Here is a 27,436-nt window from a genome sequence, read left to right as displayed (position 1 = left end):
CAGCTTGGCCAACATCGTGAAACCCCGTCTCTACTAAAAATACAAAAAATTAGCCAGGCACGATGGCGCACGCCTGTAATCTCAGCTACTGGGGAGACTGGGGCAGGAGAATTGCTTGAACCTGGGAGGCTGAGGTTACAGTGAGCTGAGATCGTGCCACTGCACTCCAGCCTGGGCAACAAGAGTGACACTCCGTCTCAAAAATAAATAAATAAATAAATAAATAAATAAATAAATAAATAAATTGATAGGATGAACTGAGGTGGACAAGGCATCAGTAATAGGTGGAAAGAACCCTGGACTAAAATGGGAGACTAGAGTTCCCCCAATGACTCTACCCTGAAGTCATTCGTTCTCCCTGGGCCTCAACTTCTTATTTGTAAAATGAAGGGATTAGATTAGATATCTTATAACTTCCTTCTAGCTTCATCAGGCTATGCCTCTTGTGAATATTCATATATTGAATTGAAATAAAGCCAATTTATTTTAAATTTATGATTAATTTAACTTTTCAAATGGAAATGATTGCCTCTACCAAAAATAATTCTAACTTACAATTCCTATTTCTGTTACAGGTAAGAACTACTGAGAAAACACCATCACTAACTAGAAGAATTGGTAAATATGCTTGTTAAATTAACTATCCTTTTAATTTAACTGCTAATTTATCATACTTGTTATTTATGGGGTAGAAGGATAAGCATGTTCTTCCAAGGTCACCATGATATATTTATTTGAGATGACGTTACTATAAATTTAAGAATTTAGGCGGCTGGGCGTGCTGGCTCACGCCTGTAATCCCAGCACTTTGGGAGGTCGAGATAGACGAATCACAACGTCAGGAGATCGAGACCATCCTGGCTAACATGGTGAAACTCCGTCTCTACTAAAAATTAAAAAAAAAAATTAGCTGGATGTGGTGGTGCACACCTGTAGTCCCAGGTACTTGGGAGACTGAGGCAGGAGAATCGCTTGAACCCGGGAGGTGGAGGTTGCAGTGAGCCAAGATGGTGCCACTGCACTCAAGCCTGGCAACAGAGCGAGATTCTGTCTCCAAAAACAAAAACAAAAGCAAAAAATAATTTAATAAAGTACTTATAAATTGCAGTCAGAGGCTGGGTGCAGTGGCTGACACCTGTAATCCCAGCACTTTGGGAGGCCGAGGAGTTCAAGACCATCCTAGCCAACATGGCGAAACCCTAAAAATACAAAAATTAGCTGGGCGTGATAGTGTGCGCCTGTAGTCCCAGCTACTCGGAAGGCTGAGGCAGGATAATCACTTGAACCTGGGTGGTGGAGGTTGCAGTCAGCTGAGATCATGTCAGTGCACGCTAGCCTGGGCAACAGGGCAAGACTCCATCTCAAAAAGAAAAGAAAAAAAATCAATCAGACGTGTCTGTGTTAAAAATGTTAGTAGGCCATCAGATAGTTTTTCCAAGTTCAGGAGGAACACTGATAGGCTACCTCATTGCCATTTCTGCTAAAATCACAAGAGAAAGGGTGAAGTGTCTTTTTGTACCTAGGGTTCCTTAAGTAAGCCAGAGTTATTTCACTTTTCTACTGGTATGCCATTACCATGATAAGCCCTAACCCATCTGCTTCTTTATCCCATACTGTCATTGTACCTTCCCCAGCTTCTTCACAGAGGTGTAAGATTTGTTTTGTTGGCCGGGCGCGGTGGCTCACGCCTGTAATCCCTGCACTTTGGGAGGCCGAGGCGGGCGAATCACGAGGTCAGGAGATCGAGACCATCCTGGCTAACACGGTGAAACCCCGTCTCTACTAAAATACAAAAAATTAGCCGGGCGCAGTGGCGGGTGCCTGTAGTCCCAGCTACTCGGGAGGCTGAGGCAGGAGAATGGCGCTAACCCGGGAGGCGGAGCTTGCAGTGAGCCGAGATCGAGCCACTGCACTTCAGCCTGGGTGACAGAGTGAAGACTCCGCCTCAAAAAAAAAAAAAAAAAAAAAAAAAAAAAAAAGATTTGTTTTGTTTACCTCCTGTTACCTCATGGAGAAGTAGAGGTTTTAAAACTCAAAAAGTGGGCAGAGAAAGATACTATGCTAAGGAAGGAAGATAATTGTTATCCCCACTTTTCAGATGAAGAAACAGAGAGGTTAAGTGACTTGCGCACAGTCACATTACAAATCATTAGTGGAACTAGGACGGCAAGCAAGGTCTTCTGAATCCTACATCACACTGCAGATCTCATTTTCAACTTAGGCATCATATTTCAAAAGTAGTAGAAAGTTTAATTTAGAGTACGTCCAGTGATTCCCCACTTCCTAAATTGGTAGCATCATCTATTTAATATCTTAAGAATTACAAGGGGCTGGGTGCAGTGGCTCATGCCTGTAATCCCAGCACTTTGGGAGGCTGAGGCAGGTGGATCACCTGAGGTCAGGAGTTCGAGACCAGACTGACCAACTTGGCAAAACTCCATCTCTGCTAAAAATACAAAGTTAGCCGGGCTTGATGGTGCATGCCTGTACTTGGGAGGCTGAGGCAGGAGAATTGCTTGAATCCAGGAGGCGGTGGTTGCAGTTAGCCGAGATTGCACCATTGCACTCCAGCCTGGGCAACAAGAGCGAAAACTCCGTCTCAAAAAAAAGAGAATAGAATTATAACACAAGACAGTAATGTATAGGTATTCATAAGTATTCTTGAGAGGGAGAGCTAGTTTAATATTATTTGATATGGGTTTTGTAATGGGCATAAACAATACAACCTAAGAAATCATTTAGTCTAGCCTATATTGTTAAAGTTACTAAGAAACAAAGATACTATAGCACTTTCTTTTTTTTTTTTTTGAGACGTAGTCTCACTGTGTTGCCTGGACTAGAGTGCAGTGGCTATTCATAGGCATGATCATAGCTCATTGCAGCCTCAAACTCCTGGGCTCAAGTCATCCTCCTGTCTCAGCCTCCTGAGTAGCTAGAACTACAGATGTGTGCCACCACATCCAGCTTCTATAACATTTCTTGATAATATTCTATGGTATTTAATCATTGTTACAATGCATATTAATCTTTTTATGACTGGTGAGACTCTGGTGTAGGGTTAACGTTTTAAAATTGAAATATAATTCACATATAAATTTCATCCTATGAAGTGTACAATTTAGGGTTTTTTTAAGTATATTCACAAGGTTGGGCAACCATGACTACTCTTTTTGTTATATATAAAAAAATAATAAATTCAGCTGGGTGCGGTGGCTCACTCTTGTAATCCCAGCACTTTGGGAGGCCGAGGTGGGCAGATCACTTGAGGTCAGGAGTTCAAGACCAGCCTGGCCAACATGGTGAATCCCCATCTGTACTAAAAATACAAAAATTGCCAGGTGCAGTGGCTCACGTCTGTAATCCCAGCACTTTGGGAGGCCGAGGCGGGTGGATCACCTGAGGTCTGGAGTTCGAGAACAGCCTGGCCAACATGGTGAAACTCCATCTCTACTAAAAATACAAAATTAGCTGAGCATGGTGCTACACACCTGTAATCCCAGCTACTCAGGAGTCTGAGGCAGGAGAATTGCTTGAACCTGGGAGGCAGAGGGTTGCAGTGAGCCGAGACCACGCCATTGCACTCCAGCCTGGGCAAAAAGGAGCAAAACTCTGCCTCAAAAAAAAGAAAAATACAAAAATTACTGGGGCGTGGTGGCACACACCTGTAGTCCCAGCTACTCGGGAGGCTGAGACATAAAAATTGCTTGAACCTGGGAGGCAGAGGTTTCTGTGAGCTGAGATTGTGCTACTGCACTCCAGCCTGGGTGATGGACCGAGATTCTATCTCAAAAATAAGTAAATAAATAAATAAAACACAAATTCAGCTCCATGACTACTCCTGCAGAGCAGGGCTCCTCCCTATTACTACTATTTAATTGCAGAACACTGTCATTACCCCAACAAGAAACTCCATACTCACCCATCAACAGTCATTCTCCATTGCCCACCCTACCCCTAGGCCAAGGCAAACAGTAATCTACTTTCTGTCTCTATGGTTTTGCCTATTTTGGACATTTAATATAAATGGAATAATGTAATATGTGTCTTCAAGGTGCATCCATGTTGTAGCATATATGAGTATTTCATTCTTTTTTATTGTAGAAAAAGAGTCCATTATATAAATAATACCACATTTTGTTTATCCATTTCTCAGTTGACATTTGGCTTGTTTCTACTTTTTGACTATTATGAATGATGGTTCTACAAACATTTATGTATAGAAGTTTTTGTATAGACATGTTATATACCCAGTTCTCTTGGGTATATATCCAGGGATGGAATTGCTGGGTCATGTGGTTATTCTATATTTAACCTTTTGATAAACTACCAGACAGATTTCCAAAGTGACTGCACCCTTTGACTTTCCTACCAGCAGTGTATGAGGATTTCATTTTCTCTACATTCATTATCTGTCTTATTTATCACAGCCATTCTAGTGGATGTGACATGGTATCTCATTGTGGTTTTGTTTTGCATTTCCCTGATGATTAATGATATTGAGCATCTTTTCATGTGCTTATTGTCCATTTGTAAATCTTTGTAGAAATATCTGTTCATCTCCTTTGACTTTTTTTTTTTTTTTTTTTTTTGAGATGGAGTCTTGCTCTGTTGCCTAGGCTGGAGTGCAGTGGTACGATCTTGGCTCACTGCAACCTCTGCCTCCTGGGTTCAAGCAATCCTCCTGCCTCAGCCTCCCTAGTAGCTGGGATTACAGGTGCTCACCACCACACCAGGCTAATTTTTGCATTTTTAGTAGGGACGGGGTTTTGCCATGTTAGCCAGGCTGGTCTTGAACTCCTGACCTCAGGTGATCCACCCACCTTGGCCTCCCAAAGTGCTGGGATTACAGGTGTGAGCCACCGTGCCTGGCCCATTTTTTATTTTCTTTTTTCTTTTTTTTTTGAGACAGGGTCTTGCTCAGTCACCCAGGCTGGAGTACAGTAGTACAGTCACGCTCACTATGGCCTCGACCTCCCTGGCTCAAGCAATTCTGCTGCCTCAGTCTTCTGCATAGCTGGGACTACAGGTGTGCGCCACCACACCCAGTTAATTTTTGTATATTTTATAGAGAGAAAGTTTCGCCATTGTTGCCCTGGCTGGTCTCAAACTCCTGGAATTAAACAATCTGCCTCCCTCGGCCTCCCAAAGTGCTGGGATTACAGGTGTGATCCACTGTGAGCCTTGACCATTTTTTATTTGGGTTGTCCTTCTTTTTCTACTGAACAGTCTAGGGAGATGGGTTATCTTTTTGTTATTGAGTTAAAAGAGATCATTATATATTACAGTTCTTTTCTTTGGCCTCTTTTACTTTCTAAATGAAGATTATAGTTATTTATATATATAAGTCCCTGTCAGATTTATGATTTGCAAGTATTTTCTCCCATTCTGTGGGTTTCCTTTTTTTTTCCCCCCAAGATGGAGTCTTGCTCTGTTGCCCAGTCTGGAGTGCAGTGGTGCGATCTCTGTTCACTGCAACCTCTGCCTCCTGGGCTCAAGCAGTTCTGCCTCAGCCTCCCGAGTAGCTGGGATTACAGGTGTGCAGCACCATGGCTGGCTAATTTTTGTTGTTTTTTTAGTGGAGATGGGGTTTCACCATGTTGGCCAGGCTGGTCTCAAACTCCTGACCTCATGATCCACCCACCTCAGCCTCCCAAAGTGCTGAAATTACAGGCATGAGCCACTGCACCTGGCCACCTTTTTCACTTTCTTGTTGGCATTCTTTGAAGCATAAACGTCTTTAATTTTTTTTTTTTTTTGAGACGGAGTTTTGCTCTTGTTACCCAGGCTAGAGTGCAATGGCACGATCTTGGCTTACCGCAACCTCTGCCTCCTAGGTTCAAGCAATTCTCCTGCCTCAGCCTCCTGAGTAGCTGGAATTACAGGCGTGCACCACCATGCCCGGCTAATTTTGTATTTTTAGTAGAGACAGGATTTATCCATGTTGAGGCTGATCTCAAACTCCTGACCTCAGGTGATCCACCTGCCTCGGCCTTCCAAAGTGCTGGGATTACAGGCGTGAGCTGCTGCGCCCGGCCAAACGTTTTTAATTTTTATGAAATCCAATTTATCTGTTTTTTTGTGTGTGTTGCTCATGCTTTTAATGTCATATTTAAAAAACCATTGCCTAATCCAGGGTCACCAAGGTTTATTAACTATGTTTTCTTCTAAGAGTTTTATGATGTTATATCTTACATTCTGGTCTTTGATCCATTTTGAGTTAATTTTTGTATATGGTATGAGGTAGGGGTCCATGTCCTTCCTTTTTGTTTTTAGCAAGTTGAGTTTGAGATACCTGCAGGACATTGAAGTAGGAGGATAATAAAACCTGTATAAATGAGAGTAAGATGGTGCTGGTAGGGGAAGTGTCTGGAAAGACCTTTTTTTTTTTTTTTCCTTTTGAGGCGGAGTCTCGCTCTATCACCCAGGCTGGAGTGCAGTGGTGCGATCTTGGCTCACTGCAACCTCCGCCTCCCGGGTTCAAGGGATTCTCCTGCATCAGCCTCCCGAGCAGCTGGGACTACAGGCACATGCTACTGCACCCAGCTAATTTTTGTATTTTTAGTAGAGACGGGTTTTTTTTGCCATGTTGGCCAGGCTGATCTTGAACTCCTGACCTCAGGTGATCCACCTACCTCGGCCTCCCAAGGTGTTGGGATTACAGGCGTGAGCCACTGCACCTGGCTGGAAAGACCATTTTTAAGAAGGGTCGATGAGGGATTGGAAGGGAACCACTAACATCTCATTAGATGGGCACAAGTAAAGGAGCAACAAAACAAACTGAAAATAAAAACAAGTCAAAGATAGAAGCAGGAAAGAGCAATGTATAGTTGCCCTCTGGACATTTCTACCTAGAATGCATCTCTAAAAACCACTCAGACTGAATCCAATCCTGCATTTTTTTCTCCTGTATTGGTTAATAGTACCACAGTTCACAAGGTTGCCCAGTAATTTTTGTGTTCCTAAGCTCTTTGCTCTCTGTAATCCTTTTACATGTAATTAATCATCAAATTTGATGGATTCCACCTTTTTAATGTTGCTTCAGACTTTCCCACTTACTCTGCTCTAGTTCAGGCCCTTCCTTGTTTTTCATCTGGACAATTGTAGTAGTCTCCTAACTGGTCTTTTTTCTGTATTATAACCTCCCAACAGAGGTTTTCTTTTTTTTTCTTTTTTTTTTTTTTTTAGACGGAGTCTTGCTCGATCGCCCAGGCTAGAGTGCAGTGGCACGATCTCGGCTCACTGCAACCTCTGCCTCCCAGGTTCACGCCATTCTCCTGCCTCAGCCTTCCGAGTAGGCAGGACTACAGGCGCCCTCCACTATGCTTGGATAATTTTTTTTTGTATTTTTAGTAGAGACGGGGTTTCACTGTGTTAGGATGGTCTCGATCTCCTGACCTTGTGAACTGCCCGCCTCGGCCTTCCAAAGTGCTGGGATTACAAGTGTGAGCCACCATGCCTGGCCCAGAGTTGTGTTTTTTTTTGTTTGTTTGTTTGTTTTTGAGACGGAGTCTTTGGTGTGTCACCCAGGCTGGAGTGCAGTGGCGCCATCTTGGCTCACTGCAAGCTCCACCTCCTGGGCTCATGCCATTCTCCTGCCTCAGCCTCCCGAGTAGCTGGGACTACAGGCGCCCGCTACCACGCCCAGCTAATTTTTTGTATTTTTAGTAGAGACGGGGTTTCACCATGTTAGCCAGGATGGTCTCGATCTCCTGACCTTGTGATCTGCCCGTCTTGGCCTCCCAAAGTGCTGGGATTACAGGCGTGAGCCACCACGCCCAGCAAGAGTTTTTTTTTTTTTTTTTATCAAAACATACATCTTAAGTTACTTTCCTACCGTAAAAATATATTTTGTTATTTACTATATATGTTCTTTATACTCGAATCTCTATATCTCTTCCTTTCCAGCCTCCTCTATTTATTTACTTATTTATTTATTTAGATAGCGTCTCGCTCTGTCGCCAAGGCTGGAGTGCCGTGGTGCAGTCTTGGCTCACTGCAGCCTTCGCCTCCCAGGCTCACAGTATCTTCCAGTCTTAGCCTGCAGAGTAGCTGGGACCACAGGTGTGTGCTGCCACACCCAGCTGATTTTTGTATTTTTTGCAGAGACAGGGTTTTGAACTCCTAGGCTCAAGCTATCTGCCCATCTTAGCCTCCCGAAATGCTGGGACTACAGATGTGAGCCACCATGCCCAGCCTTATGTTTTATTTTTATTTTTTAATAGAGACAGGGTCACACTTTGTTGACCAGGGTGGTTTCAAACAGCAGGCCTCAAAGAATCCCCCTGTCTTGGCCTCCCAAAAGTGCTGGGATTACAGGTATGAGCCACTGCACCCGGCCTCCTCTCTTTCAAAAAAACATTTATTGAGCTATAATATACATATAGTAGTCAGGTGTGGTGGCTCACGCCTGTAATTCCAGCACTTTGGGAGGTCGAGGAGGGTAGATCACAAGGTCAGGAATTTGAGACCAGCTTGGCCAATATAGTGAAACCCCGTCTCTACTAAAAATACAAAAAAGCCGGGTGTGGTGGTACATGTCTGTAATCCCAGCTACTCGAGAGGCTGAGGCAGGAGAATTGCTTGAACCTGGGAGGCAGAGGTTGCAGTGAACCGAGATCACACCATTACACTCTGGCCTGGGTGACAGAGCGAGACTCTGTCTCAAAAAAAAAAAAATAAAATAAAAAAATATATATATGTATGTATATATAATATACACACACACACACACACATACAGTAAAGTGCTTAAAGTACCCTAATCATAAGTTTTCTATTGATGAATTTTAACGTATGTATGTTAAAATATATATTAAATAAAAATATGTATTAAATATATATTAAAATGTATCTGTTAAAATATATATATTTATCTCTGTAACTATCCCCCACATTAAGACATAGAACATTTCCACAACTCTAGAAAGCTCTTTCATGCTCCTTCCCCATCAGTACGCACCCCCAAGTTACATTCTGGCTTCTATTACCATAGACTAATTTTGTTTATTACCATAGATTAGTTTTGAAGTTCTTATAAATGGACTCATGCAGTAGGTACTCTTGTGTCATAATGATGAATTATGATTCTGGTTTGCTCGTTATATCTATGAGATTCATCCATATTGTCTGTGGCAATAGTTTTTTTTCTTGCTGTGTAGCTTATGAATATACCACACAATCTATTCACCTGATGATGGACATTTGAGTTGTTTCCAGTTTGGGGCTATTATAAATAACACTGCTATGAATATTCTTGTGCATATCTTTGGCAGAGATATACACTCATTTTTAATACCCAAGAGTGGAATTGATGAGTCAGAGGGTATAAGTGTCCTCTCTTAGCACTTCCCTAACACATGCTGTGTTCCTACTTTGAGTATCATAAAAACAGGTTTCCATTGACTTTCTTGCTTTATCCAGTCCTACCCGCTCTACTACAGAAATGAAGTTTGAGAGCTAGGAAATTGACACGTTCAAGGTTATAGACTGGGATTTCCCTCATTTCCCATCATTTTCCCCAAATAATTGCTAGTGACTCAGTAACAACATCCACTCTTTAAGTACCTTAGGTTAATTGTTAAAGAGTACAGCTAGATTCAAAAAAGTTCAGATTTTTGAAGCACTTAACTTTTTCTTGCCTGTTTTACCTTGCATCGTTTCAAACACTACAAAATACATACTCATTGCATTTACAATTAATTGTAAGATTCTGAAACTGATTTCTCAGTGCCTGAATACTTCAAAAAATCTTCCCAAAGCAGCTTTGCTTTGCTGGTTTGTTTTTGTTCTTTTGCTTGCTGCTGAATTTTTTCATTTTAACTATATTTTGCTACTGAGTTGTGATAATGAAAATAATTGTTTAAATTCTATGTTCTTTTTCCTCACCAATTTTTATTTCAGATGATACCATCTTCCAAAATCCTATGGTACAAGAAGCTATACGAATGGGGTTCAGTTTCAAGGACATTAAGAAAATAATGGAGGAAAAAATTCAGATATCTGGGAGCAACTATAAATCACTTGAGGTTCTGGTTGCAGATCTAGTGAATGCTCAGAAAGACAGTACGCAAGACGAGTCAAGTCAGACTTCATTACAGAAAGGTATGCATTGCTGTTTTTAAAAAGCAAGAAAGGGCCGGATGTGGTTGCTCACACCTGTAATCCCAGCACTTTGGGAGGCTGGGGATATGGACATTTTTTAAACATAACCTTAATGCTGTGTGTTAGTCTGCTCAAGCTGCTATAATAAAATTCCATTGACTAGGTGTCTTAAACAACAGACTTATTTCTGACAGTTTCGGAGGCTCCAAAATCAAGGTGCTGGCCGATTTTGTTATTGATGAGGGCCCTCTTCCTGCCTTGCAGATGGCTGCCTTCTCACTGTGTCCTCACATGGCATGGGTTGGGGGTGGATGGGGCAAGATGGAGCAAGTACTCTAGTCTCTTTTCCTCTACTTTTAGGGACACTAATCCCATCATGGGGGTCTCATCTTCATGACCTCATCCAAACCTAATTAGTTCCCAAAGGCCTCATTTCCAAATATCATTACATTAATCATGGAAAAAAGATTAAAAATATGAATTCTACCAGCCTGGGCAACATAATGAAACTGTCTCTACAAAAAATACAAAAATTAGCCGGGCATGGTGGTGTGTGCCAGTAGTCCCAGCTACCTGGGAAGCTGAGCGGGGAAGATCACCTGAGCCAGGGAGATCAAGGCTGCAGTGAGCCATGATCATGCCAGTGCACTTCAGCCTGGGCAGCTGAGCGAGATCTTGTCTCAAAATATATATATATCTCCTTTAAGGATGATGGACACTATAGTGCTTACCAACAACATCGAAGGTTAAAGAAGAGGTTTCAAACTGAGTACACTTTTGGGTACTATACCTGTAATAGTTCTCTAAGCTCTTGACCATCCTCCCTCCAAAAAGATGAGAATTCTCCTACTGCTAAAAAACTTAAATGTTTACTTATTTTTGACACATTTAAAATCCTTGTGATCTTTAAGATATTTCAAGTGCTTTTGAAACATTATTCAGATAATTACTTAAGTTATGAAACAGTATGAACATTAATGATATTTAAAATTGTATTCATTGATGTAAGAATCAGTGGAAAGCTTCCAGTTTTTCCCTTATAGATGCATTTATTTAAAACTTACACAGGCTCCACTTATCTTGGTGGTGGTAAAATAAACCCTTTACTTGGTCATCTTTCTTTCTTTTTTTAATTTTTTTTAAGACGGAGTCTCACTCTGTCGTCCAGGCTGGAGTGCAGTGGCACGATCTCAGCTCACTGCAACCTCTGCCTCCCCAGCTCAAGCAATTCTCCTGCCTCACCCTTCCGAGTAGCTGGAATTACAGGCATGTGCCACCACGCCCGGCTAATTTTTTGTATCTTTAGTAGAGGCGGGGTTTCGCCCAGTTGGCCAGACTAGAATTTTTCTGCTATAACAGAAATACAAGCAATTGTGTCATTTTTTTCAGGGCGCTTAATAAAGTTTGGCCATAAGTTATTAGCTTTCAAACCTTAACGTGTCTGCAGCAGAAGGATTTAGCAGGTTGTAATAGGAAGAGATCAAGGGACTGTGCATTAGGGAGAGTGTCTTTTCTCTATCTAACAGGAGTCAGTGGGCGCTCATATTATCACTGAGACTACAAACTAGAATGGTGTGGGAAGGAGAGCCTAAGGGTTGGAATTCATTTGAACTCTCCTCAGTCTCACTAAATTGAGAGGCAAGTAATTGATATAGGCTCTCTACTCATGCTGGGACTGCTGCCTGTTTGTCTTCCCAAAAGCTGATGAGGAAAGACTGGCACTAAGAATCTTTTAATTTTATATAAAATAAGGATGGGGCTAACTGAAGTGAAGCAGGTGAAGGTTATTAGAGAAGATATAACAGTGTCACTTACTGAGAAATCCTAGATTTAGTGCTGTCTTTTTTTCCCAATGGCTGTGTAACAGAGAAGGCCCTAGTAAAATATCTTGTAAAAATAGTACCAAATCAGTATCTTTTTTTCTTTCTTTGAAAAAATTATGTAGTGTAAAATAAAGCCGTTTATTTAGTGTACGTACTAAAGTACTTATTTTAATCTTTATATATATTACTGTGTATAATATAAAAATCAAATAACCCATATTCATTTATCTGTCTTTCCACATGAATCTGCTCTAATAGTAAAATGAATAACATCAGTTTATTCTAAAAGAGGCTTTAAATAATTACAAATATTAGCAAATAACATCAAAAGTTATCTAGCCTTTATTGCTCATGTGCCAGTAACCTGACCTAGAAGAGGGCTTTGTGGGGAGGAGAAGGGGAAAGGCGCTGTAGGGAAGTATGTAGAATCCAGTAGTTACCTTTAAGCCAAGAGGGAAGTAATTGCCAGTGGTAAACTACTGGCCTGAGGGGAAAAGATCTATGCCCAGAATATCACCGTCTCAAGTTAGTGGCTTTATACAAGGATGAAATAATATAGAAAAAAAAATGAGATGATATGGTATCACAAACAATCAGAACCAAAGGAACCTTAAATATTATTTTACAACCTTTTTTTTTTTGAGATGGAGTTTCACTCTTGTTGCCCAGGCTGGAATGCAGTGGTGCAATCTCAGCTCACTGCAACCTCCACCTCCCGGGTTCAAGCAATTCTCCTGCCTCAGCCTCCCGAGTAGCTTGGATTATAGGCATGTGCCACCACGGCCTGCTAATTTTGTATTTTTAGTAGAGATGGGGTTTATCCATGTTGGTGGACTATTCTCCAACTTCCAACCTCAGGTGATCCTCCTGCCTCGGCCTCCTAAAGTGCTGGGATTACAGGCATGAACCACCGCACCCAGCCCATTTTATAACTTTTATGAACTTAGTGGGGAACCTGAAGTACAGATGGGCTATTGCCTAGGATCATGCCAATAGCTGGGAATAGAACTCAGATTTCCTGACTTCTGGTCCAGTGTTTTGGGGTTTGTTTCAGTTTTTTTTTTTTTTTTTTAGATTTTTAAAAATTGTGATAAAATACACATACAATTTACTATCTTAACCATTTTTAGGGTATGGTTCCGTAGTGTTAAGTACATTTACATTGTTGCACAGTCAACCTCTAGAATTCTTCATCTTGCAAAACCAAAACTCTGCATCCATTAAACAGCCAGGCATGGTGGCGCACGCCTGTAGTTCCAGCTGCTCGGGAGGCTGAGGCAAGAGGATTGCTTGAGACCAGAAGTTCAAGGCTGCAATGAGCTGTGATTGCACCATTGCTCTCCAGCCTGGGACACAGAGCAAGACCCCATCTTTAAATAATAATAATAATAATAAAAACATATTCATTAAACAACTCCCCATTCCCTCTCTTCCCAACCCCTGGCAACTACCATTCTACTTTTTATCTCTATAAATTTGACTACTCTAGGTGTCAGTATTGTTGTTTTTTGTTTGTTTGTTTTTAACTCGTTGTAGCATTGCATCTAAAAGTAATGTGGAAATTACTTGTTCTCCTTTTGATTTTTTGGGCATGAAATACACACTTCATTCTGACTTTTTTTCGTGTCAATGCTTTCTTATAATATAAATCAGCTTATAGTGCCATTTCTTTACTTATGTTTTTTCCTCTGCCTTGAGTACCTTTTCTCTGTCTGTATACCTAGTCCCATTCCCCACTCTATCCCCAACTCTCTGAATCTACTTTGTGAACTCATGTTTCAAGGTTCAGCTCAGAAGTCACTTCTTTCAAGTTTTCTCCCGCACCCACAGCAGAGTTAGGAGCTCCTTCTTATCTACTCCTGGTGCTGGTAGAGTTTTGTTTTGTTTTGTTTTGTTTTTCTTGAGACAGGGTCTTGCTCTGTCGCCCAGGCTGGAGTGCAGTGGCATGATCTTGGCTCACTGCAGCCTCCGTCTCTCAGCTTCAAGCGATTCTCCTGCCTCAGGCTCCCGAGTAGCTGGGATTACAGGCATGCACCACCACACCCAGCTAATTTGTGTGTGCATTTTTAGTAGAGACGGGGTTTCACCGTGTTGGCCAGGCTGGTCTTGAACTCCTGACCTCAAATGATCTGCCCACCTCAGCCTCCCAAAGTGCTAGGATTACAGGTGTGAGCAACCACACCTGGCTGAGCTTTTTGCTTTTTACACTATTTTGAAACTGGTTTCTGCCCTGCCCATTAGAACAGGCTTCTTGAGGGTTAAGTGCTTTATCTTCTTATCTCTGATGCATTCCATGGTTGAGCCTATAGTTTTTATTATGCCCAAGAGGGTACTTTTTAAGAAGAAAGAGATTAAACAATCCTTTCCTTTACCCCCTAGCCAGAGAAACCTTTCTGAAACATGGATGTGATCGTATCTGTCTCTAGTTTAAAATCCTTCACTGGCTCCCAGGGCCCTTGGGATCAAGTTGAAACTCCTTTACATGGTTTGCCTAATCTTTCATGATCAGGCACCCTTTTGTAGCCTCATCTCATGCTATTTTCTCAAATTCTGTGCCCAAGCTTTGCCTATGCACTTGTAGGCCATGTTCTCTCTCCTTGGAGCTTGCTTATGCCATTTCCTTTGCCTAAAACACTTTTCTGCCATTGCCCTTATCCCCCAAGGCCTCCCTCTCCTAGTAAACTCCTAATTCATTCTTTAGTATCCAGTTTTAGATATAATTTCCTCCAGGAGGCCTTCGTTTATGCATGCATGTGCACACATGCACACACACCCTTCCTGTGCTCTTCATAACACATTGTAATTACCTTTGTCATCATACCATTTATACTTTCCTGTTTACTTGTCTATGAACGATTGGGAGCTTGAGGTTTATGTATTTGTTAATTGTATCCCTAGTAGAACCTAGTTAAGTGTCCAGTAAGTATTTCTTGAATAAACTATTGTTTTCCAAACATGTTTTCAGAATAGTGTTCAACAGGATATTAAAAGGATGCCATGAAAAAGGAACCCCATAGTTAAACAGGGGAATGTGTTGTACATTTCTAAGAGGGAATATAGACTATACTGTCCTATATTGTACAGTACTGCCCTGTCATGGATGACAGTGGTTCTCAAATGCCGGTGTGCCCAACCCCAGAAATTTTAGGTTCTGTGAATGGAGCCCAGAAATCTGTTGTTTGAAAATGCCCCAGGTTATTCTCATGTGAGGCCGTATTTGGAAACTGCTGGTACATAATGATTATAAAGATGCTAAAATAAACAAATAGTTGTGGTTATAAAGATATAGTTAAAATATGTAATGCATTTGGAATAATGCTAGCACATACTATTTATGCAATATTACTGAATATTACTGTTAACTGCTGCTGCTGTTGTCATTATTGTTATATGTGACCATGAAACACATTTTTTTTGTGGCGTATGTATTCACATTTCACAAAACTATTTTGGGAAAGGCTGAATTAAGCAAGTACTTCAGTGCCACCTATATGCTGATGACATCCAGATCTCTATCTCTAGCCCTGACTTCTCCTGACCTCAAGATATGACTCTTCAGTTACTTACTGGATATTTTTATATGGGTGTCCTGAAAACACCTAAAAAATATCTGAAGATCCCAAACCTGTACCTCCTTTTATATTTCTTATTGGCATCACCATATCCTTGTCAGCCAAGCTAGCAATCTTGAAATCAACTTTAGTTTGTCTTTCTTCTTCAGCCCTCATATCCAGTCAGTCACCCAGTCCTACTTGTCCCACTTCAGAGGTGTCCCTCAAATCCATCCCTCTATTTCTGGAATTAGTTGTGACCTTTCCATATGCTGCTCCTTTTACCTAACCCTTGTTTTTCTGCCTGGCAAATTACTGCCCATGCTTAAATGTCACTCCTCCACTTCCCTCCTCCCCCGATCCAGCCACTGCCAACCTGTGGAGCCTTCTCCAACTAGCCTGAGCAGAAGAACTTGTTTTCTCATCTTGTGCCAGAGCACTTTGTACATAACTTTATTAGAGCACTTATCACTTTGTACTTTGTGCTTAACCTCCATAGCCTCATCTTACATCCTCTCCCACTAACATGTGAGCTATTTAAGAGCAGATGCCATGTGTGAGTCATCCTCATATCTCCTGGCACTTGTTGGGTGCTTGGCACGTAGTAGGGGTTCAATAAATATTTTCAATGAATGTAAACAACTAAGAAAGTCTAAAACTAGCATAATTCTTTTCTCTTTTTGCAGAGATTAGTACTGAAGAGCAGCTAAGGCGCCTGCAAGAGGAGAAGCTTTGCAAAATCTGTATGGATAGAAATATTGCTATCGTTTTTGTTCCTTGTGGACATCTAGTCACTTGTAAACAATGTGCTGAAGCAGTTGACAAGTGTCCCATGTGCTACACAGTCATTACTTTCAAGCAAAAAATTTTTATGTCTTAATCTAACTCTGTAGTAGGGATGTTATGTTCTTCTTATTACCCTGATTGAATGTGTGATGTGAACTGACTTTTAAGTAATCAGGATTGAATTCCATTAGCATTTGCTACCAAGTAGAAAAAAAAATGTACATGGCAGTGTTTTAGTTGGCAATATAATCTTTGAATTTCTGGATTTTTCAAGGTATTAGCTGTATTATTTATCCAACTTTTTTTACTGTTATCTAATTGAAACCCTAGACTAAGAAGCATCATATTATAACTGAACACAATGTGTATTCATCGTATACTGACTTAATTTCTAAGTGTAAGTGAATTAATCATCTGGATTTTTTATTCTTTTCAGATAGGCTTAACAAATAGAGCTTTCTGTATATAAATGTGGAGATTAGAGTTAATCTCCCCAATCACATAATTTGTTTTGTGTGAAAAAGGAATAATTGTTCCATGCTGGTGGAAAGATAGAGATTATTTTTAGAGGTTGGTTGTTGTGTTTTAGGATTCTGTCCATTTTCTTTTAAAATTATAAACACGTACGTGTGCGAATAATTTTTTAAAAGTGATTTGCCATTTTTGAAAGGGTATTTAATGATAGAATACTATCAAGCCAAGATGTACTGACATGGAAAGATGTGAAAGATATATTAAGTGTAAAATGCAAGTGGCAAAACACTATGTATAGTCTGAGGCAATCAAAGTATGTATGTTTCTTATATGTATAGAACAAAAGATTTGGAAAGATAGACACCAAACTGTTAAATGTGGTTTCTCTTTGGGGGGGTTGGGGAAGGGGCCTCAGAGGGGTTTTATAGGGGCCTTTCACTTTCTATTTTTTTCATTTTGTTCTGTTTGAATTTTTTATAAGTATGTATTACTTTTGTAATCAGAATTTTTAGAAAGTATTTTACTGATTTAAAGGCTTAGGCATGTTCAAACGCCTGCAAAAGTACTTATCACTCAGCTTTAGTTTTTCTAATCCAAGAAGGCAGGGCAGTTAACCTTTTTGGTGCCAATGTGAAATGTAAATGGTTTTATGTTTTTCCTGCTTTGTGGATGAAAAATATTTCTGAGTGGTAGGTTTTTGACAGGTAGACCATGTCTTCTTATCTTGTTTCAAAATAAGTATTTCTGATTTTGTAAAATGAAATATAAAATATGTCTCAGATCTTCCAATTAATTAGTAAGGATTCATCCTTAATCCTTGCTAGTTTAAGCCTGCCTAAGTCACTTTACTAAAAGATCTTTGTTAACTCAGTATTTTAAACATCTGTCAGCTTATGTAGGTAAAAGTAGAAGTATGTTTGTACACTGCTTGTAGTTATAGTGACAGCTTTCCATGTTGAGATTCTCATATCATCTTGTATCTTCAAGTTTCATGTGAGTTTTTACCGTTAGGATGATTAAGATGTATATAGGATGAAATGTTAAATCCTCTGCCTACATTTGTGTTCTTGACTAGTAATAGTAGTAGATACTTCTGAAATCAGTGTTCTCTCAAGATCCTTAAAACCTCTTGGAAATTATAAAAATATTGGCAAGAAACGAATAGTTGTTTAAATATTTTTTGAAAAACACTTGAATAAGAATCAATAGGACATAAACTAGAAGTTTAAAAATGCTTCATAGGACGTCCAGGGTTTACATTATAAGATTCTCACAACAAACCTATTGTAGAGGTGAGTAAGGCATGTTACTACATAGAGAAAAGTTTGAGAGTAAAACTGTAAAAAATTATATTTTTGTTGTACTTTCTAAGAGAAAGAGTACTGTTATGTTCTCCTAACTTCTGTTGATTACTACTTTAAGTGATATTCATTTAAAACATTGCAAATTTATTTTATTTATTTAATTTTCTTTTTGAGATGGAGTCTTGCTTGTCACCCAGGCTGGACTGCAGTGGCATGATCTCTGCTCACTGCAACCTCCCCCTCCTGGGTTCAAGCGATTCTCCTGCCTCAGCTTCCTGAGTAGCTGGGATTACAGGCGAGTGCCACCATACCCGACTAATTTTTGTATTTTTAGTAGAGACAGGGTTTCACCATGTTGGCCAGGCTGGTCTCAAACTCCTGACCTCAAGAGATCCGCCCACCTTACCCTCCCAAAGTGCTGGGATTACAGGCTTGAGCCACCACACCCAGCCAAAGCATTGCAAATTTAAATGAGAGTTTTAAAAATTAAATAATGACTGCCCTGTTCCTGTTTTAGTATGTAAATCCTCAGTTCTTCACCTTTGCACTGTCTGCCACTTAGTCTGGTTATATAGTCATTAACATGAATTTGATCTGTATAGTCTAGACTATAAGTTTAAATTTAAAGTGTTCTACAAGGGGAGAAAAGTGTTAAAATTTTTTAAATATGTTTTCCAGGACACTTTATCTCCAAGTCAGGTAGGTAGTTCAGTCTAGTTGTTAGCCAAGGACTCAAGGACTGAATTGTTTTAACATAAGGCCTTTCCTGTTCTGGGAGCCACACTTCATTAAAATTCTTCTTCTAAAGCTTGTATGTTTAGAGTTAAGCAAGACTTTTTTTCTTCCTCTCCATGAGTTGTGAAATTTAATGCACAACGCTGATGTGCCTAACAAGTTTATTTTAAGAATTGTTTAGAAATGCTGTTGCTTCAGGTTCTTAAAATCACTCAGCACTCCAACTTCTAATCAAATTTTTGGAGACTTACCAGCATTTGTCTGTGTTTGAACTATAAAAAGCACTGGATCTTTTCCATCTAATTCTGCAAAAATTGATCATTTGCAAAGTGAAAACTATAGCCGTATCCAAATCTTTTCCCCCTCCCAAGAGTTCTCCATGTCTACATGTAGACATTCCATTTCTGTGTAAAGTTCACTCTAGGATTTCAAGTCACCACTTATTTTACATATTAGTCATGCAAAGATTCAAGTTGTTTTGTAATAAGTACTTATCTTTATTTGTAATAATTTAGTCTGCTGATGAAAAGCATTGTCTTAATTTTTGAGAAATGCTTTTAGCATTTACAAACTAAATTCCAGTTAATTAATGGCTTTATATTGCCTTTCCTGCTACATTTGATTTTTTCCCCTATCCCTTTGATTATGTAGGGTAGAGTGGGTGTAGTGAGTGTATATAATGTGATTTGGCCCTGTGTATTATGATATTTTGTTATTTTTGTTGTTATGTTATTTACATTTCAGTAGTTGTTTCTTCCATTTCCATTTTAGTGGATAAAATTTGTATTTTGAACTATGAATGGAGACTGTCACCCCAGCATTAGTTTCACATGATATACCCTTTAAACCCGAATCATTGTTTTATTTCCTGATTATGCAGGTGTTGAATGGGGAAAGGGTCTAAGGAGGTGAGAGAAATGGGATAGTATATCGTTGAGATATACTATGGGATGTATATCGTTGCCATTAGAGAAATAAGAAAATGGGAAGCAGTATTTGATATAGTTCTTTTTAGACAAATCTACTTGTTAAAAAAAGGGTAGCAGTTTATTCACCTGTGAAAGGAGAATAATACCTATCTTACCAGGTTGCAAGAGCTCAAGGAGACCATGTATGTAAAGTTCCTGCTGTAAATATGAACTCCCATCCTAACACCCTTTTACCTCTCTGTGGGTTTGTCTTGACCTGGAAATTTGGGCTAAAACTTAGAAAAAAATTTGTACATGGTAACTCTTTCAGTGATGTTTACTCGTATTTTTTGGTGTTTCTCATAGTTAAGATATAAATCGGCCGGGCGCGGTGGCTCACTCCTGTAATCCCAGCACTTTGGGAGGCCAAGGCGGGCGGATCACCTGAGGTCGGGAGATTGAGACCAGTCTGACCAACATGGAGAAACCCCGTCTCTACTAAAAATACAGAATGAGCTGCACGTGGTGGCTCATGCCCTTAATCCCAACTACTGGGGAGGCTGAGGCAGGAGAATCGCTTGAACCCAGGAGGCGGAGGTTGTGGTGAGCCAGGATCGCGCCATTACACTCCAGCCTGGGCAACAAGAGTGAATCTCCATCTCAAAAAAAAAAAAAAAAAAAAAAAAAAGATAAATCACAATAAATAAATAGGTCAATACAAATGTTAGCTAGGCGTGGTGGCACATGCCTATAGTCTCACCTACTCTGGAGGCAGAGGCAGGAGGATCACTTGAGCCCATGAGTTTGAGGCAGGAGTGAGTTATGATTGTGCCACTGTACTCCAGTCTGGGTGACAGAGTGAGACCCCATCTCTAAATAAATAGATCAAACCCCTAAAAATACTTAAATTCTTCTTAAAAAATTGAAAAGATTGTTCTTCTCAAATTTAGTTGAACTTTCTAAGAGAAACAATTGGCTTTTTCCCACTTTAATAATCATTTTCAGTTTGACTCATACAGTTAACACAATGTGAATTTCTTCCTCAGCATAACAGAGTTATAGAATGACAGAGCTGGAAGTGACCTTAGAGAGTACCCAATTCTTCTCTTTCATTTTACAGGTGAGGCAACGGAGGCTCAAAGGCGATGTAATTTGTGCAAAGATTTTAGCTAATTAGTAGCAGAGCCCTGACTGGGACATAGTTTGAAGATTAAAAACTTCACCAAGCTACCTTTCTTGAAAGGTCCAAATGTTTATTTTTTCAACTATTCTTTCCACTATACCATAACTTTCACTACATATTAAGTGACACTTTAGTATAATAGGACAATCATCAATGCATATATAGCCAGCCCTTCATATCTGCGGATTTTGCATCCATGGATTCAACCAAGGAGGAATTGAAAATACTGAGGGAAAAAATAAATAAATACAAAAATACAAAATAATACAAAGAAAAAGCCAAAATTGTTATACTGTTGTTAAGCAGCAGTATAACAACTATTTACATAGCATTAAGTTTGGTGCAAAAATGCAAAAAAATGCAATTATTTTTAAACCAACCTAATATATTGTATTAGATATTAAAGTCATATAGAGATGACTTAAAGTATATGATGCCAGCCTGGGCAAACGGCAAAACTCTGTCTCTACAAAAAATACAAAGATTAGCTGGACGTGGTGGTGTGTGCCTGTAGTCCCGGCTACTCCGGAGGCTGAGGTGGGAGTCGCTTGAGTCTGGGAGGCAGAGGCTGCATTGAGCTATGATCATGGCACTGCACTCCAGCCTGGGTGACAGTGCGAGATCTTGTCTCAGAATAAATAAAGTATGTGATGAAGATGTGCATACGTTATATGCAAATAATTTTTTTTATTATTTATTTAAATAGTCTCACTCTGTTGCCCAGGGTGGAGTGCAATGGGGCTCACCGCAACCTCTGCCTCCCAAGCAGCTGGGACTATAGGCGTGCTCCATGGTGCCCAGCTAATTTTTGTTGTATTCTTAGTAGAGACAGGGTTTCACCATCTTGGCCAGGCTAGTCTTGAACTTCTGACCTCAAGTGATCTGCCTCCCACAGTGCTGGGATTACAGGCATGAGCCCGGCCTTTTTTTTTTTTTTTTTTTTTTGGAGACAAGAGTCTCCCTCACCCAGGCTGGAGTGCAGTGGTGCCGTCTCGGCTCACTGCAGCCTCCGCCTTCTGGGTTCAAGCAATTCTCAGGCCTCAGCCACCCGAATAGCTGGAATTACAGGCGCCCGCCACCACACCCGGCTAATTTTTATATTTTTCAGTAGAGACTGGTTTCGTGGTGTTGGCCAGGCTGGTCTCGAACTCCTGATCTCAGGTGATCTGCCTGCCTCGGCCTCACAAAGTGCTGGGATTACAGGCGTGAACCACTGCGCCTGGCCTTGTGTGATTTTATCTAAGGAACTTAAGCATCCTCAGGTCCTAGGGGATCGTGAAACCAAAACCCCATGGATAGCAAGGGACAATTGTATTTTCAAATTAGACAAATGACGCCGGGCACGGTGGCTCACGCCTGTAATTCCAGCACTTTTGGATGCTGAGGCATGCGGATCACCTGAGGTCAGGAGTTGGAGACCAGCCTGGCCAACATGCTGAAACCCTGTCTACAAAAATACAAAAATAGCTGGGCGTGGTGCGCATGCCTGTAGTCCCAGCTGCTTGAGCGACTGAGGCAGGAGAATCGCTTGAACCTGGGAGGCGGAGGCTGCAGTGAGCCAAGATGCTGCCACCGCACTCCATCCTGGGTGAGTGAGACTGAGTCTTAAAAACAAAACAGACATTAGACAAATGCTACATTAATGTTTGGGTGATCAGATTCTACTTTGAAGTCTGAAGTTAGCAGATATGCCTATAGATTTTTGGAGTTTACTACTTTCTTATTCTGTATCATTAATGGGATTTTATTTTTGTTTTGCTTTTTGTTTTTTGTCTTTAAGACGGAGTCTTGCTCTGTCGCCCAGGCTGGAGTGCAGTGGCGCGATCTCCGCTCACTGCAAGCTCCGCCTCCCGGGTTCACTCAAGCCATTCTCCTTTCTCAGCCTCCGAAGTAGCTGGGACTACAGGCGCCCGCCACCACGCCCGGCTAATTTTTTTTGTATTTTTAGTAGAGACAGGGTTTCACCATGTTAGCCAGGATGGTCTTGATCTCCTGATTTCGTGATCCGCCAGCCTCGGCCTCCCAAAGTGCTGGGATTACAGGTGTGAGCCACTGCGCCCGGCCATCATTAATTTAATATTTTAAATTACTATATATTTTACCATTTTTCTGGATTTAGTAAGAAATTTGCATTTTTGGTTTGATGTAACAAGGGTTTTAATGTAATTTATGTTAAATTTTGCATTTTTTCATTACTGTTACACTTTAACCTGAATGACTGATTTAATTGTATTAGTATTGTGAATAATCATGTGAAATGTTTTGAGACAGAGTACTATATTTGTGAATATAATTTTATGGCTTTTTTCACTTAGTAAGAACCTTTCTGTGTGGAAAACTAAGAAAATTGCTTTCTGCTGTATAATCTGGCATTCATTGTAGATTAAAGCTTATTTTTCTGTGAATAAAACTTATTCAATAAAATACTATTCTTTAAAGTTATATCTTACTACCTTGTATTTGTTTCACTTTCTTAGAAAACATAAAATCACCCTCTTAAAAATACTGCAATGTAACCTCCTAAATATATCTTATGCCATTGTATGTAGGCGTAAGGTACACATTAGGTCATGCCATGTTTTTAAAGACATCAGTTTTCACATTAATGTATGGAATTCTACAAGTACATGAAATGTCAATTTTTTAAATGTATAATATATGAACAATAGTAACACCCCTCCAAAAAGATATGCTTGGTTGTCTTAGGAGATAGTATAGTCACTATAACAAAACTTGAACAGGCAAACAGCAATGAGCCTAAAAAACCACTGCCCCTTTGAGGCAGGCAGCAAGGAAGGATACTTGTGAGTTTGTAGAAGCAACTGCCAGTGAGTTTTAGGAGCTGCGAGCAATCTGGTGGGATAAAGAATGAGGGAATAAAGAATCCTTTGGCAAAAAGATTTTTTTTTTTTTTTTTTTTTTTTTTGAGATGGAGTCTCACTCTGTTTCGCAGGCTGGAGTGCAGTGGCGCGATCTCTGCTCACTGCAACCTCCACCTCCAGGCTCAAGCAATTCTGCTTCAGCCTCTCGAGTAGCTGGGATTGATTACAGGCACCCACCACCATGCCAGCTAATTTTTATTTTATTTTATTTATTTGTTTTTTTTGATACGTAGTCTTGCTTTGTCGCCCAGGCTGGAGTATAAGGGCATGGTCTCAGCTCACTGCAACCTCCGCCTCCCGGGTTCAAGCGATTCTCCTGCTTCAGCGTCCCGAGTAGCTGAGATTACAGGCCCACACAACTATGCCCGGCTATTTTTGTATTTTTAGTAGAGACGGGGTATCACCATATTGACCAGGCTGGTCTTGAACTCCCAACCTCAGGTGGTCCACCTGCCTCGGCCTCCCAAAGTGTTGGGATTACAGATGTGAGCCACTGTGCCCAGCCTAATTTTTGTATTTTTAGTAGAGATGGAGTTTTACCATGTTGACCAGGCTGGTTTCGAACTCCTGACCTCAAATGATCCACCCGCCTTGGCCTCCCAAACTGCTGGGATTACAGGTGTGAACCACCACGTCCAGCCAGAAAGAAATTTAGAAGTGTATATTTCAAGTGGCTATTCCCCTGCCCCTTCCTGCCCACAATGGAGATTCCTGAATTACGAGTTGTATTTCAGGCCCAGTCTATGTAGGGACTGATTATCTAATATTTGACAGTGTTATCACAGCACTGTTGTTTGAGATAAACCTTAATAACCATGTCTTAAACACAGTCCAAATTTTTTCTTACGTGTCAACTAAACTTTAATATTGAAGATGTGAATTTTCAAAGCTTTCTATTACAGAAAATTGTAAACTTACACAAAAGTAGAAAGCATGACTCCACGATATTCATCAGTTATCCTCAACAATTTGACATTTTATCAGTCCTGTTTCATCTAGCACTCCTTCCACTTGCTCACCCCAATACTCCAAAGTAAATCCTAGACATAATATCATTTCTCCTGTAATTACCTCGTTATATATTTCTTTTTTAAAAATGTTTTATAGAGATTGGGTTTCACCATGTTGCCCAGGCTGGTCTTGAACTCCTGGGTTCAAGCAATCTGCCCGCCTCAGCCTCCCAAAGTGCTGGGATTACGGACATGAGGCTTCCTTCCTTCCTTCCTTCCTTCCTTCCTTCCTTCCTTCCTTCCTTCCTTCCTTCCTTCCTTCCTTCCTTCCTTCCTCCCTCCCTCCCTCCCTCCCTCCCTCCCTCCCTCTCTCTCTCTCTCTCTCTTTCTTTCTCTCTCACTCTCTTTCTTTCTTTCTCTCTGTCTCTTTCTTTTTTCTTTCTCCTTTCTTTCTCCTTCTTCCTTTCCTCCCTTCCTTTTCTTCTTTCTTTCTTTTTGCTCTCGTTGCCCAGGCTGGAGTGCAATGGCACCATCTCAGCTTACTGCAACCTCCACCTCCCAGGTTCAAGCAATTCTCCTGACTCAGCCTCCCAAGTAGCTGAGATTACAAGCACCTGCCACCACACCTGGCTAATTTTTGTATTTTTAATAGAGATGGGGTTTCTCCATGTTGGTCAGGCTGGTCTCGAACTCCTGACCTCAGGTGATCCACCCACCTCAGCCTCCCAAAATGCTGGGATTAAAGGCTTGAGCCACCGCACCCAGCCGCCTTGTTAATGTATTTCTAATGGATAAGAAAAAATTTGCATAAATGTGTGAATTTTTAACTCACCACTATTATTGCTGAATTTTAATATACATTTAAACAATAATTAAAATAAACTTTATGTCCCATTTTTCCTTATTTGAAAATTAAGGGAAATAAAACCCCTATAACTGATATTATCATTTCAAAAATACTTTTAAACCACGTTTTCACTATTTCATGTGGTAGTTTGCTTATACATTGTAGAACAAATATAGTACTTATTAAAAGTAGACTAACTGCATGGTATATGGATACCTAGTGGTTCTCAAAAGTGCATCACCTGGGAATTTGTTAGAAATTCAAATTCCTGGACCCCAACTCAAACCTAGAATCAGAAACTGAGGGTGCAACCCGGCAATCTTTTAATAAGCGCTCTAGGTGGATAGATGCCAGCTAAAGTTTGAAAAACACTGGAATATCATATGGGGTCTGAAACCTATAAATCAAATTGATGTAGATTTCCGCAAATGATTATCATCCTCACCTTTCTTACTTTTCGCTATAACTAACTCATTGCTGGCCCAGTGTTGTATTTTCTCATGTTACAAAATATAAAGGCATAAAATACAACATCTTGTGAGTGCCTTCTCATTCTACTTTTCCAAAAAAAACTCTTGCATACACTTTGAACTTTGTAATGGGAATTTTTCCACAACCCTTTCCCTGCTGAGTTCAACATAGCCCCACATTGCTCATTGCCATTACACTATCCTCCACTTAAGTATTTGAAGGCTCACTCATTAGTGCTAGCCCAACAGCAACAAGTTGAGATTGTACAGAACAGACCTGCATTTCTACAGACAGCCAAAGCTTCAGTGCAACGTGAACCTTGAATTTGGAATGCTAGAATTTCAGAGTTGGAAGGAGTCAACTCTCTAATTCATAATAATTAGTAGTTCTGAATTCTTTTTTAGTTCTGAAATTTTAAAAATAATTGTGCCACAGAAGAACCAAAGAAAACTGGCCAGACATGGTGGCTCATGCCCTCCTCGGCCTCCCAAAGTGCTGGGATTACAGGCGTGAGCCAACACGCCTGGCCTGGGCCTATACTTGTTAATTGTAGGCTTATGACCGACTATTGGAAGAATACTGGGTAAAAGTAAATAAGGGTCCCTGGAGTGTTGGTGCACCTGTATTCCCAGCTACTCAGAAAGCTGAAGCAGGAAGATTGCTTGAGCCTGGGAGGTCAAGGCTATAGTACACTCTTACTGGCCCTATGAATAGTCAGTGTACTCCAGCCTGGGCAACGTACTAAGACCTATCTCTAAAAAAGAAAACAGAAACAAAGAATAAGAACCCAAGAGAAATCAAAACTGTTATTTTCTTCTTGTAATTTCCCAGAATTTAAATTTGCGAAGAAAGAATAGGATATAATAAATTGAGTTATTTAAACAGTGATCTTGCTTCAAAATTTAATTTTTCTTACAATAGACCTTACTGTTCCAAAAACGTATTTTACATACAAAATTATTAATGTCTATTTGTTATGTGAACTTTTGAGAGTCAGTTTTCTTTGTGTGTGTGTTGTTTACTTTTAATTTTTTCAGATAAGTGACTTGGAAATGTTTCTTTAGCTTTTTCCCGTTACTAGGTACTCAGAATTTCTTTTTTAATTCCATTAGCTTATATAAGGGGCTTTGCATTTTTGGCTAAGGCATAAAAAATGTATTTTCTTGTTAAATACTGGAATTTTGTTTGGCAGAGATTAGGCTCTGCTTCTGCCAGATTACTGACAATTATGTTGAGGAAGAAAGGTGAACACATGAGTATGTTCATGAACACCTAACTGGTGTTTCAGGGAAACTAGGATTAAAAACAAAAGACTCCAGATCTCCTCCCATAAAATTAATCTTCTGAAGTTGAGAAAAACTTGCTAAAAATCATTTTATTTTTCATTAAACAAACATTATACATGGATTTCTTAGTAGAAAT

The 27,436-nt window shown here is 40.2% G+C and overlaps 1 protein-coding gene across 6 annotated transcripts in view; it reads left to right on the top strand.

The window, feature by feature from the left end:
* The window catches only part of XIAP (X-linked inhibitor of apoptosis), a 51,959-nt gene extending 32,166 nt beyond the window's left edge, over positions 1 to 19,793 (top strand). For all 6 annotated transcript variants that reach the window (XM_008019487.3, XM_037989108.2, XM_008019489.3 and 3 more), the window contains 3 exons: positions 576 to 618; positions 9,900 to 10,100; positions 16,161 to 19,793. In XM_008019487.3, coding sequence (XP_008017678.1) covers positions 576 to 618; positions 9,900 to 10,100; positions 16,161 to 16,354 — 438 coding nt within the window. In that variant the 3' untranslated portion in view covers positions 16,355 to 19,793. The remainder of the gene's footprint in view (positions 1 to 575; positions 619 to 9,899; positions 10,101 to 16,160) is intronic.
* The last annotated feature ends 7,643 nt before the right edge of the window (positions 19,794 to 27,436 follow it).

The sequence above is a fragment of the Chlorocebus sabaeus genome, chromosome X (assembly GCF_047675955.1).
Source record: "Chlorocebus sabaeus isolate Y175 chromosome X, mChlSab1.0.hap1, whole genome shotgun sequence".
NCBI classification, from domain to species: Eukaryota; Metazoa; Chordata; class Mammalia; order Primates; family Cercopithecidae; genus Chlorocebus; species Chlorocebus sabaeus.
This window is presented reverse-complemented; position numbering and strand designations above follow the sequence as displayed.